Below are 20502 nucleotides of genomic sequence, written 5' to 3'. Positions count from 1 at the left end.
TTTGAACATAAAAAAGAAGAAATGACTTTCTTTGGGGGGATTTAATTAAATAAAACCAAATTCAAATAAAAGGTTAGTCAAATACAATTGGACTTGGGCTTCCTTGCCCAAAATCAATGTGTTGGGCTTTTGGCCCACCTGTCATTATATCAAGGGAAATTTTTCAAAATGTCAATATTTTAGCATTTAAGATGACTCATTAGCAACAATTTCAATATTTAGTAAAAATGTCATTTTAGTTTGTTATGTATCTTATTTATGTTTTTATTATTTATTTTTATTTAAAGAATATAATATTTAATAACAAAAAGGAGAAAATTAAGGGGGGATATTTCAAAAAAAGGCAAGCATCCTTAATTTTCTCATCAGTTACATTTTCAAATAAAATTTAAATTTTGTTTTTTTTTTCAACAGAATTTTTACCTTTTTAAAATTATATTCATTCCACAATATATTCTATTTATATTTATTATAGTTTTTTATTAGTTTGTATTCATTCTAATAGGTATGCCGAATTTATATATATAGTCATTCAAGAAATATATTTGTATTTTCATATATTTTTTCCCTATATAGTTATTTTTTTTCTTCAAAAATCCTGTATGTATTCATTTCAATATGTATTTTATTTGTATTTCTATTTATTCTAGTTTTTATTTAGAATTTTGNTGAATTTGAGGAAGGTTTTGCACACCAATGAGTCTTGTAAATGTTCTTACCCTCTTTCTTCCCTCATTTTAGCAGTGGATTATACATTATACACTATTTGTTAAGTAATAAATAAATTAAAGGATGAAAAATCACCAGAATTTGGTTGATTAAGATGAATACCTCTAATAAGCCTCTTGGATTCAGCCATTGGAGAGTAAATCATAACGGAAATTGAGAAATACAAACAATATTTTTTTAAGATTTAAACAAAAATAAAATTAGAAAAGAAATCTGAAAATAGGATAAAGATTAGAGATACCTTAATCAAAGGGATTCTAGTTGATTCAATTTTGGATTAAAAAAATAACCAAAATATATGGCAAAAAAATATTTGCAACTTGAATGTTGGAGGAAAATCAGAAAAGATAACCATGAGAGAGAAAAAAAAATTAAATGGGAGAGAGAATTAACAATTTGAAAAGATAAATATGAGAGAGAATGATTTTTTTTTAAAAAAAAAGGATATATAGGATTAATTGAAAAAGAGAGATAAAATAGGAAGAAAATTGGGACACATAAATTTTTAAAATAATGACATTTTTGACATTATCGCTAATATTTATAAAGTATGGATATTTTTACTAAATATATTATTTATTTTGACTAGTTTACTAATTTTTTCTTATATCAAGGCTGCACCATTTGGACCTTTTTTCAGCCCATTTTCATTCTGAAATTTGTCCATTTTTAGTTTTCTTTTGGACTGTTGTTGCACCTGGGCTTTTTAGCCCATTTTCGTTCATGTATTGGCTGTATATCAGTGTATCACAACCCTTTTCCTGTATGATTTGCCCCTGTCCGCCCTGTATTTCAGCTTTCTAACTTTAAGTAAGTAAGACACTGTCCTCTTCTCTTTCGACATCAACATAATCGACGAAGGTGGTGTTCCCAATGATAGTCAAGGGTCGATTCAAATAAATTCAACTCGAAGATATGTAAAGGAAGTGGACTCAGGAAGGCAGCCCCACGATTCCTTGATAAGGATTGAGGACGAAGGTTCAACTGCAACACGGAGAAGAACGGGTCGGGTCGGTTTGGGCGGTGCTATTGTATGTAGGGAAAATCACATAAACATGCTACGTCAAAAAAATATTTCTCATCTATGTCAATATAATTTTTCTAACTAAATATACCAATTTTTTGGAAGCAAACAAATTCTACATGCGCTTGCCTCTTTCTCTTCCACTTATGTTTATTCTTTTTCTTTTTTTGTCTCTTTATCTTTCTCCTTTTTGCTGTTTCTTCTTCTTCTTTAAAATTTCATTCAGATAACTATTCTTAAATCAGTTTTGTCCATTTTTTTATTTTCATCCAAAAACACGACAAGAATTGTAACAAAAAGATTGGAATTTTGCATAAAATTATGTTTCAAGCAGAAATTTCAAATTTTAAAATTAATGCAGCAAGAACTCACCAATGATGATTATTGTAAAGCTTCAAATTTTAAATTAATTGTTTGAATTTACGAATTTGTGATTACTTTTGATAGATTGTTCTCACAAATAATTGAAAATGTCGTTTGGAGATTATATCACAATTTTAAGAGGGTTTGATTAGTTTATAAGTGATTTTAGGAGAAATATTGGAATGAAAGTCAAAAAAGGTTAATTTTTATGGAACTATATCACAATGTATTAAAGTTGTATTAAAATTGTATTAAAATCATAAAAAATAAATTATATTTAAGAGTAATATAAGTTTAATTAAGTTTTATAGATTATTGTCATGTCTTTCGTTTGTTACTTTTTCATTTATTCTTAATTGTATCTTCTAATTCAACTTTAATACTGTGTAATACATTTTTAATGTAAATTAAATTCATTTTATAGTTTGTTATTTGTCACTATTAGATTACTTATTTAATTTATTATTCATATAAGTGAAAATTCACTCTACAGATCATTGTCTTGTCTTTCATTAGTTACATTTTTCATTCTTGCTTATTCTCTCTTCTAATTCAATTTTAGTATTTATGTAATACACATTTAATGCAAATTTAATTCATTTTGCAGTTTATTGGTTGATTTGTTACTATTGTATTATTTGCTTAATTCATTATTGGTACAAGTTCAATTCACTCTATAGAACAAACACGTGGTCTTTCATTAGTTAATTTTTTTTATGATTAATTATCTCTTCTAATTCAATTTTAATATTTGTTTTATTCACTTTTTATACACGTTTAATTCATTTTACAATTTATTGGTTGATTTATTACTGTTGAACTATTTGTTTAATTCATTACTGATACAAATTTTATTCAATTTACAGATAATGAGATTCTCTTTTGTTTGTCACATTTTGCATTCAATTTAGTTGCTTCTCTTTTTTTGAGAGATTGAAAAGAGCTCAGAAACAAAGTTGGTAAAGAGAAGAGAGAAAGAAAGAATGCGAGAGAGCCAGAAAAAAAAAGAGCAAAAAAGAGAAAAGAAAAAAGAGCACAGAAAAGAAAAAGAGCGAGAGAGACAATTTAATAAAATACATAATATTATCATGTACTGATATACATGGTAATAATTAAAGAGTATATTTAAAATGAGTAATTATTTTTTAAAAAGAATCCACTCAAGTAATTAATTCATTAAAAGTAAGTAATTATTTTTTTTAAAAAAAATTCACTCTAAGTAATTAATTCATGTATATATTGGTGATTAAATGGGTATTGTTGCTGGGTTGGTTTACAACATGGGTTGGGTTATTCAAGTTGGGCTTGGATTGGAAAGAATTGGGAATGGGCTGAAATATTTTGTCTGAAAAAATGGTCCAACAAGTGGGATAAAGAGATGGTTGGATTTTTTTAAAATAATAATAATAATAATAATTAAAAAAAAAAGTCAACACAAACAAAAGAGAAAAAAGAAAAACTAGATAAATAATTAAGATCATTTTCAATAGAAATGTGGCAACTCAACCATTTCTATTGTGTTTCTCCCCAGACTTATTTATGATTCGAGGGTCGTTAGTGGTGTATTTCTTAAAGTAGGATGATTTAGATTTTGACCTCTTATTTTAAATAAACCATCAATTTGTGGTGTATTCGAGATCTTAATCTATTTATGAAAATTCCGAGATGCCTTTTAAGGGAATTTAGTACCCTTTATATAGTAGGCATAAACTAGGAATTAGAGTTGAGTAGCCTCCAAAAATCTTTATTTGAGTTGAACACAATTCGCAGAGTCCCAACACGATTGAACTCATCTTGTAGAGTCTCACAAAATTTTAATGTCTATAAATGCCCCCTGCTTCAATGCTTGACGGAGGGTAGACTTGTGAAACTCAAAGACGAGGCTTGAAGTACTCATTCTTCCACCTTTGCAGCTTCAGGTTTAAGAGAGAAGAGATGAAGAGCAGATTTGGTCCACTGGGCGTGCTAATTTGTTTGCAATAAATTTTAAACATATGAAAAATAAATAAACTATACAAATAAAATATGAAGAAATATAATTTTATTGATTAAGATAGCGGGTACAATTCTGTTGATCCCTTGATTCTACTCTCCTAGGATTTATTCATGATTCGAGGGCCGTTAGTGGCGTATTTCTCGAACTAGGACGATTTAAATTTTGACCTCTCTTTATGAATAAACCATCAATTTGTGGAGTATTCGAGATTTTAATCTCTTTATGAAATTTTCGAGATGCCTTTTAAGGGAATTTAGTACCCTTTATATAGGCATAAACTAGGGCTTATGGTTGAGTAGCCTCCAAGAATCCTTATTTGAGTTGAACACAATTTGTAGAGTCCCAACTCGAATTGAACACATCTTGTAGAGTCCCACAAAATTTTAATGTCTACAAGTTGCATCTTCATCTTTGTGACCAACTCGTTGATTCTGTTTAAGCATCTGAAGAATCTGACTATATTGATCTCTAGTGAAACTACAACGTCGTAGTTGACTTGTACATTACTCCACTAGTTGTGCTCTTCACAGCCACATCAGTGTTATTTCCATAACTGAAAGGTAAGTTTCTTGACACACCCTCAAAACCATCTTTTCTTGTATTAACTTCATCACTACAAACCATGTAAGCTCCATTATTCAATTTTCTTTTGGACTTGAAATCAGACGGTTATCCAATCAATTTATAGCACTGATCCTTGGTGTGTCCTTTACATCTGCAGAATTCACACACAACTCCATATTTCTTTGTAAACTTGTTTACCCCTCGTGCAATTGTAGATCCTCCAATTCTTGAATACATTCCTAGAGCTTCTACTCCATAATTACTTATCGAACCAGTAGTCCTACTAGAAGTTAGTTTCTGACATTCATCATTCACAACCATAGCATATGCTTGGTTTACTGAAGGCATTGGACTCATTAACAAGATTTGACTTCTTGCCTGTCTAAACGACTCATTTAACCCCATCAAGAACTGATACATTTTTTGTCGATTTAAATGATCAACAAAACCTCTAGACTTATCACAATCACATCCAGGAGAAGGCACTAAAGCTTCAAACTCATCCCACAATGGCTTGAGTTTGGTAAAATACACAGACACAGACTTTGTTCCCTGCTGCAAAGAAGCAATTTCTTTGTGTAAACTGAAGGTTCTCGAACTATCTAAATGATCGAACCTTTCCTTTAAATCATTCTATACATTTTGGGCTGATGAAGCAAAATCAACTCCTTCAAACAGACTTTTTGAAACTGAGCTTAGAAGCCATGACAAAACAATGACAGTCACTATTTCCCATCAATTCGTACATCCTCCTTCTTGCAAGATCCATCTACAAGACTAATTTTATTTCTGCCAAGTAACGCCAATTTGATTGATCTACTCCAAAGAGCATAATTTTCAATCCCAGTCAACTGAAATGAAATCAAACTTACACCACTGATATCAGTGGGACTCAATAATAGGGGATGCCTATAATCAACTCCTTGACTTGTTGACACAGCAGGAATAGAACTTGGATTTCCAGAAGTTACATCCATACTACTAGTTCCAGTTGTGGTTTGATCATCTTGTGTCATCTTGATTCACTTTATTCTTCAATTGCACAGCGGAATAGCAATTCTTTTCTTCTATGAACTTCAACTCGTAGATGAACAATTCTCTAGCTTCTAATGGCAAAGCTCTGATACCATGAAGTTATTTAGAAATTGAGAGAGAGGAGAAGAAGAAGAAGAAGAATGAGAATTGTATTAATATGAAAATTGAAGTGTTACATTGTGAATAAGAATGCTATCTATATATACACACTTTCTTCACCGACTTACTTAACTAACAACTTTAACTAACTACTTGAATGTAACAAACTACTTTAACTAACTTTTCGACATTGACAATTAACTAACTACACTTTTTAACTATCTTAAAATATTTTTAGCCACAAAATATTAAAATTTGTTAGTTAATCGTAATTATGATTTTTTTGATATGCTTAACATTTTTCTCGAGAAATAATTGAAAGTTCAAAATTCTTACCCTTTTTTCTCTAATTTACGAAATCAGGATTTCAAATATTCTTTTTCGAAATGATTTCATAGTTCCGGTAAGAAAGAGATAATGATTTTCTTTTTCAAATAAATAGTTATGTTACGAAATGTTTTAACCAGGTTAAAAATTGGATCGTAACAAATATAACAAGTGATATATTCTTAGGAATTTCAATTTTTTTTATATATGATAATTAATGTCGTTACATTTAGAGTTTTTGAGTCTCTCCTGGCCCCCCATAAAATGCATAATGTTGAAACCTTCCAGGTCTGAAATGTGGAATATCCGAAACTTGATACAAATGAGGATCATCAACATGTATTGTTGTCTCATCTACGTCTATTGTAGCACCTTCAGCGTTTAAAACGCTAAGCCTCCTACAATAAGCATCATCTGCAGTGTTTCCAACAATAAAAATACTTGAGCCCATTGGAGGTTTAGGCACACCCGGTGGGCTATACGCGACGCCTCCCCACTCAATGTTATGAGCAAAACCTCTCAAGTCAGTGAAGATTTGTTGAGGCCAAAAACCAATTTTCTTATAGCTTTTCTCAAATAAAAACCACCAGTTTCCATTGGCTTCATCCTTTTATCGAAAAAAAATAAATCTGCATTAGTATTTGTAGCATTCAAAACTTAAATTTTTTTTATAAAGAAATAAATATACCCGATCGATATACATTGTAGCTTCCCATGAACCGCTTTGTCCATGTTGTGTAACATCTTTGAAAACCATATCAATAGGTATCTCACTACTTACCAATACAAAACCCGAGCATAGTACATTGAAACAATGTTTATTACCAGCCTATTAAATGTAAAGTACACATGAACTTCTCACTTGAAATAAATAACTAATGAGAGGAAATGTTAATTTTGTGAATGCAAAATGAAAATCAGTAAATTAGCTAAGGCACCTTACCTGAAAATGCACAAAAAGCCTAGTGTTATTATCGCCATATAGTGTTGGATCTACCTGAAACAACAAATATGTGTTTGACTTAATAAACAAAATAAATAATATTGATTGTGTATCATGACTTTATCGACATATATTTATTACAACAATTTTCAATTTTCTGATCCCCCTCCCAACCACACACACTAAACTCTTTCATTTTTCTTTCCCCTGTTAATCTTTTTAAAATTTTAAAACTATTTTTCAAATAAACAAAACAATCACAAGCAAAATAATTTAATTATCAATAAATTATGTAATGAACTTACTCTCCAACCAACTTGTAAGATGTCTGATCCTTTCTGAACTTTCAACCGACACGCACTGTGTTGTTGACCTTCAACAAGGGGATTCCATAAACAACTGGCCATTCCAGCTCCTCCAAACTTGTTATGTGGATTTTTTGGAATTTGAACTATTGCACGCTAAATATTAAATTAAAAATATTTATAAAATTGTGACAAAGATATATAAAATATTTGATCTCAATATATATATTATGACGGAAGTGATACAAACAATAAAAAGAAAACTTCCAAATTCCAATATATATTCATTTAACAAATGTCAAAGAACCACAATTTGATGTGTGATACCTAAAAAAATTATTATGATCAATTTAACACGTGTTATTCAAACAATAGAAAATAATAATATACATACCGTGTATACTTGTGAAGATATATCGTTAATCTGTGTATAAATAATAAATCACATGAGACTTGTTATAATGTGTCATGACCCAAAACTAATTATATGAACTCTTTAAAATTCAAACTATTGCAAGCTAAGTATAAAAATAAAAATATTTGTTAAATTGTGACTAGATATATTAAAATATTTGATATCAGTATAAATATTAGAGAAGTGTCATCCAAACAACAAAAAAAGAAACTTTCAAACCCCAACAAACATTCATTTATTATGATCAATTTAACATGTGCTATAAAATAATAGAAAATAATAATATACATACCATGTATCCTTTTGAAGATACATTGGTAATCTGTGCATAAGCAATAAAACATATATGAGACTTGTGTAATAAAGAACTAATTTATATATAGTGGTGCTTAACATATTAGAATACAATTAAAATCATAATTATATTATTTAAGGCAACATTGTGAATTAATGTAACATTTTTTACCGTAGTAAACTCGAGATCAGATGTAACATGATCTTCTGGTGGTGGCATATTTCTTTGTCTTATAAGATCTTCTTTAGTAATTTTTTTGATAGGAACTGTTCCAAAGGGACAACCACCATCTTCGGACCATATCCTCGAAGACCACTTAGATGCAGAGGTACTTGAATTCTGTTTTAACCTAGCTAAAGTAGGTTTCATCTGTCCTTTCAAAATTTAAATTGTATATTTTAAGAAGATGTTATTATTATAAAGTTGAAAAGTAAAGTGAAGTAGACACATGCCTCCGGATGAAAATTGTGATTCTTTAATAGCGGATGATCAAATGCTGGTTGCTTGTAGAAATCCACACAATTATATATATCTCCAGATCTACTCTGTAAACCAAAATAAAATAATCTGTAAACACCAATGCTTTAATAATGGATAATCAAATTCTATTATGCACAAAACGTTTACAAAAAAGAATAGAGACGAAAGGCCTATAGATCGTAAACACCATTTTAAATTTTCAATTTCCAATCGTACATGACTTTAGATTTACTTTGAGAATCATAACTTAATATTTACTGATAGTATAGTTTCAAAGGTTATAATAGACTTTTATCAAATTCAATGTTATGCCTTTTTTAATTAGTCAAAGTAAATACATTTTTCGTCCCGTTTTATGTGGCATTATCTTCTTTTTGAATTGTTCTAGAAAAAATGACGCATTTTTTTATATGATATGTATTTAAAGGTACAATTTCTCTTTTATCTTTGTTGATCCATTTAATTTTAAAGATAGTACTCTAATACATTTATTAGAAGAGAGAAAAATAAGTTTACTTTTTCTGAAGGACAATTTGATAAATATTTCGAAGTCCTCATTATTTCTTAATTTTCGTGCCCAGTCAAATATTATCACATAAAATGGAACGAATGATGTCATTAATTACACATTTATAAAAGGTTCAAAGTTAATTACCACATCAATTTTAAAACTCTGAATAAAGTCAATAGAAAAAAGATAAATAATTTTTAAAATCTTCATGGACAAAAACTAGGGGATTGAAGGATAATTATCTTTGTTACAATTTATATTAACACATGAATACAATAATTGCTCACCAGATTATTAAATATAATGATTTTTTTAGCGTGAAATATATACCTTAACTGTTTTGATTGATGGCTTGTTGAGAAGTTTAAGTTGTTCCTCCAACTCTAATTCCTCAATTTTTGATAACATTGTTCTTCCTTGAACTCCGTCATAATTGAGAAGAAGATATAATAATATCAATAAAACTTGTTGAGTAACTCCTTGATGCATCAACATTACCTGAATATATTCGGGTATTTTTTACAGACAAAGATGTCAGAAAACATGTAAATACAATAATACTTAAGCAACAAAAGTAATTTACACAATAATCTTTTTTTTTGTTTTAAAAAAAATATTGCTAATTTCAACTAGCTAACATAACATGAAAGCAGTGGGTAATTAACTTACTTGGTTTACTTGTTGTATTAGTGCTAATTATGTTTTTTTGAACATCTATATATCTTATTTTCCTAGTATGAGAAAGATGTTATATAGTAAAATTTTGAATTGACTATTTGCACATGACATTAATGTAATCTTTGAAAAATTGACTAATAAAATCTAAAAGAGTTATTATTTTATTTTAATAAATGTTAGTTTCTCATTCCAAGTAAAATCCAAAAGGGGAATTTGACCATAGGATATCAATAGAGTCAACATAATAGTGAGGGTTGCATTTATTTATTTATTCTTTTTATTATAATTTCATATTTAACTTATTCTTAAAATTTTGAATAGTACTAGATAATTAATTACATTATTAAATGAGGAAAATGTTTAGTTTTGAAATTTTAAAAATCACGATAGATAAAGCATGATTAATATTGTTCACATTAAATTTTGGTCTTTTTCCGTATAAATTAATTATCTAGCTTTTTCAATTTCAAACGATATAAATAATTAATTTTTATGAAATTCATTTTTTTAAAAAAAAAAATTCAGCCCAACTCTTTTTCCCAATTCCTCTTAAACTTAAGCAACCCATTTAATTCATCAGCAACCCAATTCCTACAACTAAAATTTCAACAGCCCAATCAATAGACTACAACGAATGCAAATAAATAAATATTTATTGAAAATAATTTTCTAAAATATTCAAAAAGTAATAATTAGATAAATTTATACATTATGAACATTTATAAATTTACACTTTGTTTACGACTAACATTATACATTAATTACGTAACTAACTTCGAATTTATTTGTTTAATAAAGAATTTTTACTTATATTTCAATTAGTGTTTATATTCAAATAATTTCCAACTGGGCATCTCAATTATGATTATCGCAATGTTTTATTAATCAAAACATACCGGCCTGAGAATTTTATCAGTTCTAGTTCAAAAATTATGTTTCGTGGACTTTAAAAAATGTTGTTGCATTAAATTCTTAAAATAAAAAACGTTATTTTTAGAGGATTAGATACGTACATGTGGTCAATATTAATGACTCTAAGCAACATAAGTTCAAATGACTTAAATTTTCAATATTCGCGTACACTCTCCCAGCATGATTTTCTTAAAAAAAATATTAGAAGATACACTAATTTAATTATTATTATTATTGGTGTATTTAGCTATTCCTTTTGTTAAAAAAAAAATACAGATTAATAGTAATTTATTAGCCATGTATGTACTTCCCTTAGTTTTCTAATTTATTCTTCACCAGTCTCTTGCAGTTTAATTTACTTTAATAATGAAAGGGATAGTATAGCCAATTTTTCCATTTTTAAATGACCATTTTGTGTAAAACTAATCATTAAGATTCTTTAATTATTTTGGCAATAGAGGAGTATATAAAACATTAAATTTTATGCGTTTAACGCGCTTTTATATATTTGAATTTATGGAGTAAATTTTAATGTCCTGTGGATCACATGACACTTAATAAAAACAGGTCATTTTCAATAACTATGCATCTTGCATGAGTTAGGGAACAATTTTTTATATATATATAATCGTAGTATTAGGATCGACTTATACGCGTCTTGTCTAATGTTAAGAAATAAATATCATCTCTTATCAGTAATAATTATCGAATAACTTCGTTTACAAAAATTATAATAAATGAGAAGAAATTACATTAACTAAGATATAAATTTGAGATCTCGTGACGAAAATAAATTATTTTAATATAAATAATATATTTTAAAGGGGAGACTATGGTAGTGGATTTTGAATCTCTTGCCTACTTTTTTTTTTCCTTTTCTTTTCTTTCATTTTTGTTGGTCCACATATTAACATTTTTCTAAAAAGATGAGTTTTCTTATGATCTATAATTGTTTTGGAAGAATTAATGTAAAACTTATCCATTAAACCACTTTTATTAAATTTAGTTGATGGAATGTATAATTCATTTGTAATATGTGTATACTCATATATGATCATATATATTTTATATATATATTAACTAGAATAAGTAAATAATAAAATTGATCAATTATTTGAGTAAATAATTGTTTTTTAAGAATTAATTGGTCGACAATTCAATACTCGATGAATAATCATTTCTTCATCTTTTACTTTTTTAGGAAAACATCAAGCTTTAAGTAGGTGCAGCCGTGCAACTCAAATCTATAATATGTATTTGAATTCGTATATTACATGTTAATAATTTTATATTTTATCTTAAAATTATTATTTTTATCCCGTCAAAACTATTGACGCCAACCAAAGAAATGATTTAGAACCCTTTTTCATGGCTTTTGTTCTAAAGCAAAAGAAAAAGGAAATGATCAAAATATATAGGGCAATTAAAAAGATTATTACAATTGACTTTTCTTTAATTTCAAATTGTAAAGTAGAAAATAAAATAAGAAAACCTCTCTTAGTGGAAAACATAACCCCTTTTGAAGACCCAACTTGTCTAGTGTTTAATATGAAAACTAAAATAAAATAATCTATTACAATATGATTAATATTCATAATATTTATCAGCCATAATACAAATTAACCAAAATGGTTCTATTGCTTTTACTCTTCTTTTTTTTTTGGTTAATGTGTTCACCTAACATATTACACAAAATGCAAATTTGGAGAAGGTTATATAATAATATATATTCAGTAAAATCGAACGATGAATTTACATATATTTTATCTGTCAGTGCGTGATAGAGAAGTTATTTCTAATAATATATTTTTTACACATAAAATCTAACATAAAAAATTAATGTGCTTCTTGGATTTGAGTTTTTTCTTTAAATTATAAATTTTAAAAAAATATCCTTTCTTTGTAATGTATTGCTTGGAAGTATTGTAATTGAGGACCCTTCATATTTAAACTATCTACTTGTCTTTTCTGTCATACCTACAATATTTTAATTTGAATATTATTTCACATGTATTAAAAAATCAAACAGGGCTGACAATTTTTATATATCCAAATAAATAAGTAGGAGTATTACTAAAGTAATCTTCTTATTTGAAATGTAAATTAAAAAAATGAATTGATCTTTTGTATTTTCTTTTGAATTATATTGAAGTAGGTAAGTTGATGTTGGTTTTTTTTGACTACTTTATTGACATTTTGGTAAAATCATAGTCATATCAAATTTTATTTTATTTATAGCTATAACACTTCTTCTTTTTTTTTTAAAAAAAAAAAGAAGTGGGAAAATTTGAATATTAGTGAGACAGTGACATTTTCAAAAGCCACAGAAAATTTGAACCTTAATGAAAATTTCAATGTATAAATATAGAAATTTAAGCTTTTAACGTGACGTTATCGATGATTTTAAGATTTGAACATTCATTATTTTTTCATTTTAGTCGTCTATCGAAAACATCATCTCAATCTGCATTCATATTATTATCCTTTTAGATTTAGTTATAAGATTACATTAAAGTTTTATTGTTAGTGTACACAACAATATTAATTATTTAACTATAAAAATACTTTTAAATTCAGCCACTCAAAACAAGTGTGTATATCCATCTAAATATGAAAATGTATATTTTGTTTAAATTTTATGTTAACTATTTTTTTTTAAAAAAGTCCAATTCAACTCAAATAATTGGTCAAAAAAAATAATATAATTAATTTAAAATGCACTGAAAATTAGAAACATAAACCGTACTTGTAGTGATTGATTAAGCGTGTGTTGTTTCTAACATGCGCTGAGAATGAGGCACATGATTACTTCCCCAAGATTCCAAAACCCTTCATCATAAATCTTTACACATCATTTTCCCTTTTTACCCTTCAATTTTTTTCCCTTTTCGCTTCGTGTTCGATATCTGTATTGAGCCCCAGTAGATCTGAAGTCACACGATAACGTTTCTCTTTGACATAAAATATTCATTTTTTAAGTTGAAGCCTTTTATGAATGATAAAAATCATTCTTACCATGTTATCATAATTTTTGATTTAATGGCACGAAATTAAAATTTTTACGAGAGACTTAAAATATGAAGATGTACAAATACAAATAAGTCAACAGGATTAAACATCACTTAAAATGTCCGCCTCGAAATACTTGTCAAATTATTAAAAAAAATAAAATTTATAACCGCTTTAAAATATTTATTAAATTACAAATCAAAATAAAATTAAATACTCTATTTAGAGTTTAGACCCCTTGGCATAATTTTGTTTACAAAATGCCCCATTATATCCTTAAAGGCAAAATGAAAATAATAGTTATTATTCTAATGCCATATTTGTTTGTGTAATATTTATTATATTTAAAAATAATTACCACTAAAAAGGCAAATTGAAAATAATGTATTTAATAATATCTTGATATTTAAAAAATAACAATAATATTTTGAATTTTTTTCCAATAAGAACGACAAGTAAAGTGATTCGGAGGAAGTGAGTTTTTTTCGTTTTATTTTTACATTATTTATTTTTGAAAGTAAACAATAATAATTATGTTGAAAAGAGTTGAAGATAAATTAACCCAGCGTTAATAAAAATATACTTTGAAAAAGTATAACTTATTAAAAATACATCAAAAAAATATGACAAATAATATGAGACGAACCAGTACTAAATTCATTTATTCTGACATTAATGCCGTTAGTATCTAACAAAATTTGATGCAATTATTAGATTTAAATCATCTCATGGTTTTTCTCTCTTTCATAACTTTCATTTATAACGTTGCTAAGTACATTAACTTCTTCTACATTTAATACATTTTCATGGCCAAAACTAAACAAAGAAGACAAAATCCTAGAGTAATTAAACAACTAAATTGGGATTAGTAATTAATTAGTGAGTAGTACTTCTGTGGTACCCACTCAATAGAGTAGATCAACGTTAACAATCAACAAAGATAACCATAGAGTATTAGTAATTGATTTGTACATAGATTAAATCAACGTTAACAACTAACAAAAATATAATGGAGTAATGATTGATAAAAATTCCATTATTTTTAATTTGTAATTTCAAATTCGAGTCATTTCTGTTGTGAAATTTTCGAACGCAAATTTAGATTTAGTTAACCTCCAATACTGATATCTCAACGAGTGGAAAACCAACACTAATAAAAAATCAAAAGGTCAAAAAGGGTAAAGAAATATAGGGGTAAATATGTAATAATGAAAAGAAAGATGGTTGTTATCACATGGAATAGAAGACTTGCTTTACCTAATTTACTTTCCCCCAAAACAATGATTAATTAGCTGTTCCCCAATGAAATGATTAGCAATAAAAAATAATTTTAAGTCACTATAATTTAAAAAAAAAAAAAAAACTATACAGTATACACTAGTTGCAACACACAAATAATTTTGCATAAAAAAGAATAGTATTATATTTATAAAATTAAAGTTCAAGGAATGATCCCATGTTTACACTTATTCTTCTCCATTATATCAACATTTTTCATATTTGATTAATTACTTACAAACTCCTAACATGTTGAGACATTACTACACCTTCTAACATTCACATGAAGTAAAATTTAAAAGATAAAAAATATCAATGAAATATCTTTTTTTATCGAGCGTTTCGTGATAAAATTCATTTCTCATATGAATTGTTTTTATTAAAAAGTACTTTATTTTTAATTTAATGTGAATTTCAATCCTACTTTATTTTTATTAGAATCATAATGTCAATATAAACTATTGATGCCTAACATAAATATCTAACACGAGATTAAAAATATCATTCTAAATTTAGATAATCTAAAAAAAATACGTCAAGTTTAGAGTTATTTATGAGAAAATATTCAAAGTTGATTGATCAATCAAAGCGACGCTTGTAAAGGCCCACACTTCCTTTACTTCGCCGCTCCTTCTATTATCTCCTTCTCCATTTTCTGAGTAATTTTAAGATATAGTTTTTATAATACCAAAATTCTTCTTATTCAGCTCATAAATTGTCTCTGTTTCAAGTACCAAATCTCTCTTTGAACCAAAGTTTCATTTTTTATAACTAAGTTGGTGACACTTAATATAGTAATTTCCACTCAGAGGGGTTGTTACAGATTATTAGATTCTTGAATTCACTCTTAAGCTTTGTTAAGTTTTTTTTTAGTGTTTATCTTTCTCCCCTAACTTGTAAAAAAGAAAACTTTATCTTTTTCCAGCTTTTCTTTGTTTGTTTTCATCTACTGTCTTGGGTCTTTTCTTGTTTTCTCTTTAAGTTTTGTTTGGATTATTGCTTTTTGAATCTTTTGCTTTCTGGGTTTTTCTACTTTTTGTTGATTGTTTAAGTTCTTGGAGTCTGTTTCTTTAGATGGGTTCTTTCAGTTCTGGGGTTTTGTAGAAACTTAGTGTGCTCTTGTGGTGAGGAATTATTTGGGGGAAAAATGAGAACTTGTGTTGTATTTCAAGTTTTAGTAACTGTTGGACTAGTTCTTGGGATCTGTGATGCTTTTCCATCAAATGAAGGTGAGTATTATCAACTCAAGTTCAGATCTTGATGTAGTTACTGCTATAAAGATTCAATTTTTGTATTATAATTGAGCATTTAGTGTTGTAATGCAATGGCTTTTTAGGAAAGATCTTGTATTTTCTTGTTTTGAGATACTTGCTGTATTTTTCTGTCATATTTTCAAATTGTCTAATCGGAAATAGTCTCTCTACCCTGCAAAGATGGGGGTAAGGTCTGCGTACTATGTTGTTGTTGTTGTTGTAGATAGTTGCTGTATTTTATGAGATTGTAATTCAAAGAGTAGAGTTTACGTGTGAGTGAATCTGATTGGGGACTCTTTGTTGATACAGTTTATGCTCTCAATACCTTCAAGGAAGCTATATATGAAGACCCTCTTCTGGTTTTGTCAAATTGGAATGGTTTAGATTCAGATCCTTGTGGTTGGGCTGGAGTCTTTTGTTCTATGGCTCAAGATCATGTCATAAAAATGTGAGTTAATTGTCTTCAATTTTATGTGCTATACATGGATAGGTTTTTTAGTTAATGATTTTTCTCAACTAAAATGCAATCTAGTGGATCTTTTATGGACTAAAGTTTAGTGCAAATGAGTCTAATACGCATTTCCACTGGATCGTGTGACAGAAACATTTCTGGCGTTTCGTTGAAGGGGTTTCTTTCACCCAACTTGCATTTACTCTCCTCTTTGCAAGAACTGTAAGTTATTTCCGAATAGATTTTTAAGAATTACGTAGTTCTGGTTGTTCTTTTATGTAGTTTTGTTAAAGCTTATGTGATGCACCGGCAATATGCAGAATTTTGCATGGAAATGTGCTGATTGGTACAATTCCTAAGGAGATTGGCCTATTGAAAAACCTGAAGGTCTTGGATTTGGGTGCTAACCAGCTAACAGGACCAATTCCTTCCGAGCTTGGAAATTTGACAAAAATTATGAAAATGTTAGTCTAACTTGAATTTCTTAGGTTTATTTGTACTTGCCTTTACCTATCCTCGTTGAAGCTCCCTTACTCTTCGAGCTTGCATGTGTCTCTGCAGCAACCTACAATCTAATGGATTAACAGGGAAATTGCCTGCTGAGCTTGGTAATTTGAAATACCTTGAGGAACTTCGGTTGGACAGGAACAAACTCCAAGGACTAGTGCCTGCTAATACTGAATCAGATTTTACATCCGCTGTACGTGGAATGTGAGTTAATTAGCTATATCTTGTACTTAACTGTTTTTCTTTTGAATTTTCTGGTATGTGGATAGGGATTAATCCATGATTCTCTGTTTACTTACAAGATATTTTTGGTTGTCCTTAGAGCGTCTTCCGTCTTGGCCCTCTAGGATTCTGTCAGATATTTTAAGGATTGAGTGGCCAAAGAATCTAATTTTCTGATCTTTATGACAGTCATTGTCTGGGATGATGATGACAGAGTCCAGAAAAGAGATGCTTATGGGATGATGTCTGTTCTTTCTGTCAGCAGTGTTTGATATGTACTGCCTGCAGATTGACACTGATGGCTGTTTACTTGAATCTAGTATAATACATTCATTGCCTGTTGTTTGATGGGAGGATGGTGAGTTGGGGGACCCCAATGGAGTGTGTTTTTGCTATAGCCTTTAATATTTGACCAAATGAGAGCAATGTTACAGAGTTCAGAATGTATGTATCAAAAGTTTAACGATGATTTCTTGGAATCGATCTGTATTTCAGTGAAGAAAATGAGTAAAAACTGTTTGATGTCCTGTAATATTTGACCCAACTGATTTTGCTATAGCCTTATGTCCATCACATGCATCTTTATCTGACTGTTTTTTTCTTTTTCTGTTATACCCTTTTAGGTATGCCTCTGGTGCCAGCGCTACAGGTTTTTGTCGCACATCCCAGCTCAAAGTGGCTGATTTCTCATTCAACTTTCTTATTGGAAGCATACCAAAGTGTTTGGGTTACCTTCCAAAGTCAGTTCTTAATTCTACGCCATAATTCTTGTTTTACCTTATCTTCTCTATTCCTGAATGCTTGTTATTGTCGGTGCTGTAAATCTATATCCAAAGTAGCACTCTGATACTCTACCAATGTTGTTTCTCTTACCTTTTCGGTTCCTTAATACCTGTTATTTTGTGTTTCTGTAGATCTAGTTTTCAAGGAAATTGCCTTCAGCACAAAGACCCGAAGCAACGGTCTGCTGCTTTATGTGGTAAGTAAACAATCATATGTACATTTTTCAACACTGTGCATAGTTGTGCAGCTCAGTCTAGGAGAATTGATGTCTCAACCTTTGCAGTCAAATAGATTTATTTATTTTAGTAAGAAACTGAACTGGTTGTTTTGACATTGCATTATAGGTAGCACTTTGCCTCCCACTAGCCATGCGTCGACACTCAGCAATAAGCACCAGCCTGTTGAAGAACCGAGACATCAGACTTCTTCCAAACCCACTTGGCTTTTGGCCTTAGAAGTGGTAACAGGAGTTATGGTGGGTTCTCTCTTCATTGTAGGTCTTGTGACTGGCCTTCAGAGGCTTAAGAACAAATCCTCAATCATACCTTGGAAGAAGTCAGGAAGTGAGAAAGACCATATGACAATTTATGTAGGTTAGTACTATCATGCACTTGAACTTGAGCACTTGGTACTTTCAAAAGCATTGAGCGTAATCTTCGTTTCTGTTTACCGCTGATGTTTCTTTGTAGATACTGGTATGCTGAAAGATGTTGTAAGATACAGCAGACAAGAACTTGAGGTAGCTTGTGAAGATTTCAGCAACATCATTGGATCCTCACCAGATAGCATAGTTTACAAAGGAACCATGAAAGGCGGACCTGAAATCGCTGTAATATCCCTTTGCGTCAAAGAAGAGCACTGGACAGCCTATCTTGAACTTTATTTTCAGAAAGAGGTGAGACTCAATTCTTTCTTCATCATCACTATTTATCTCTTCCAAAAGCTTGCATCTTAAGTTCCATGTTTTAACTTCTGTTAATTTACATTTAGGTGGCAGAATTGGCCAGAATAAATCACGAGAACGCTGGGAAACTTCTAGGCTATTGCAGAGAGAGTAGTCCCTTTACGAGGATGTTGGTGTTTGAGTATGCATCTAATGGGACATTATATGAACACCTTCATTGTGAGTAAAGTGAATTAGTTTACGAATGCACGTCAGTTTATGTTTTCAAAGCGAATTTCTAACTCTTAATGTATCATAGATGGAGAAGGATGCCAACTATCTTGGACACGCCGGATGAAAATAGTTATTGGCATCGCTAAGGGACTGACATATTTCCATTCAGAACTTGACCCTCCATTTACTATATCAGAACTGAATTCAAATTCTGTATATCTGATAGAAGATTTTTCTCCCAAGGTAAACGAAAGTGGAAAGACCATTACTAAACAACTCTTCTCATTTTTATTCACCTTAAGCTGATGCACCCCATTATGCTCTTAAGCATTTTACTAAAGGCACTGGCATTTTATAATTGTCTTCTCAAAGTTTATTTCATTTGGTGCAGCTTGTTGATTTTGAAAGCTGGAAGTCGATAATTTCCAGATCAGAGAAGAATTCTGGTGCTATCAGTAGTGAAGGAGCAATATGTGTCCTTCCAAATACTCTCGAGAGCCGTCATCTCGATGTCCAGGGTAACATTTATGCATTTGGAGTACTACTACTGGAAATAATCAGTGGGAGACCTCCATATTGCAAAGACAAAGGGTGCTTAGTAGATTGGGTAAGCATTTCTTTTCATGTGAAAATTTTCCGATTGTAAAAAGACTTCCCCGGTAGAACCAGTTTCTAAACGCGTTGGCAGGACCTGAATTCGACCTCTTACGTGCAGGCTAAGGAATTTCTTGAAATGCCGGAGGTATTATCCTACGTTGTGGATCCCGAGTTGAAACATTTCAAACAGGAAGACCTCAAAGTGATATGTGAGGTGATCAACCTTTGCATCCACCCGACTACGAGCAGAAGGACATCCATTAAGGACCTCTGTGCTATTCTGGAGAGCAACATTGACACTTCCATCACTGCAGAGCTCAAGGCGTCTTCGTTGGCATGGGCCGAGCTTGCACTTTCATCCTAACTAACAGAAGGCTAACACAGTATATATATCCGAAATATGTAATTGTCTAGCGCTTTCTCCTTTTCGTTTTTTGACCTCTCGATTTCGTTCCCAATGTGTTCTGGAGTGATGGTTGAGTTCATGTAAATTTTGAGTCTGTAGGATAAATTTAGAGTTGAAGAGATGCTACTGTTGATTCTTTGTAAACAAAGTGGTTCTTGTTAAAATGAATGAGTGTTCATAGTGAATGAGGTACCAAAGGACAA

At 29.7% G+C, this 20502-nt stretch overlaps 2 protein-coding genes across 2 annotated transcripts; one reads left to right on the top strand and one right to left on the bottom strand.

Moving 5' to 3' along the window:
- Nucleotides 1-6348: 6348 nt before the first annotated feature.
- Nucleotides 6349-8464, bottom strand: LOC107028199. The gene is made up of 7 exons (XM_027919340.1): nt 8267-8464; nt 8093-8122; nt 7780-7809; nt 7386-7541; nt 7081-7134; nt 6826-6966; nt 6349-6744 (listed from the first exon to the last, which is right to left on the bottom strand). The coding sequence occupies exons 1-7, from the start codon at nt 8462-8464 to the stop codon at nt 6367-6369; spliced, it is 987 nt and encodes a 328-aa protein (XP_027775141.1). The 3' UTR covers nt 6349-6366.
- Nucleotides 8465-15545: 7081 nt separating this feature from the next.
- LOC107028806 (probable LRR receptor-like serine/threonine-protein kinase At1g63430) lies at nt 15546-20491 on the top strand. Its single transcript, XM_015230010.2, has 13 exons — nt 15546-16192; nt 16526-16664; nt 16818-16889; nt 16988-17131; nt 17229-17378; nt 18020-18136; nt 18311-18375; nt 18524-18772; nt 18869-19074; nt 19170-19302; nt 19382-19539; nt 19688-19903; nt 20012-20491. Exons 1-13 carry the CDS (start codon nt 16111-16113, stop codon nt 20255-20257), a joined length of 1977 nt encoding a protein of 658 aa, XP_015085496.1. The 5' UTR covers nt 15546-16110; the 3' UTR covers nt 20258-20491.
- The last annotated feature ends 11 nt before the right edge of the window (nt 20492-20502 follow it).

Source organism: Solanum pennellii, chromosome 8 (genome assembly GCF_001406875.1).
Source record: "Solanum pennellii chromosome 8, SPENNV200".
NCBI classification, from domain to species: domain Eukaryota; kingdom Viridiplantae; phylum Streptophyta; class Magnoliopsida; order Solanales; family Solanaceae; genus Solanum; species Solanum pennellii.
This window is presented reverse-complemented; position numbering and strand designations above follow the sequence as displayed.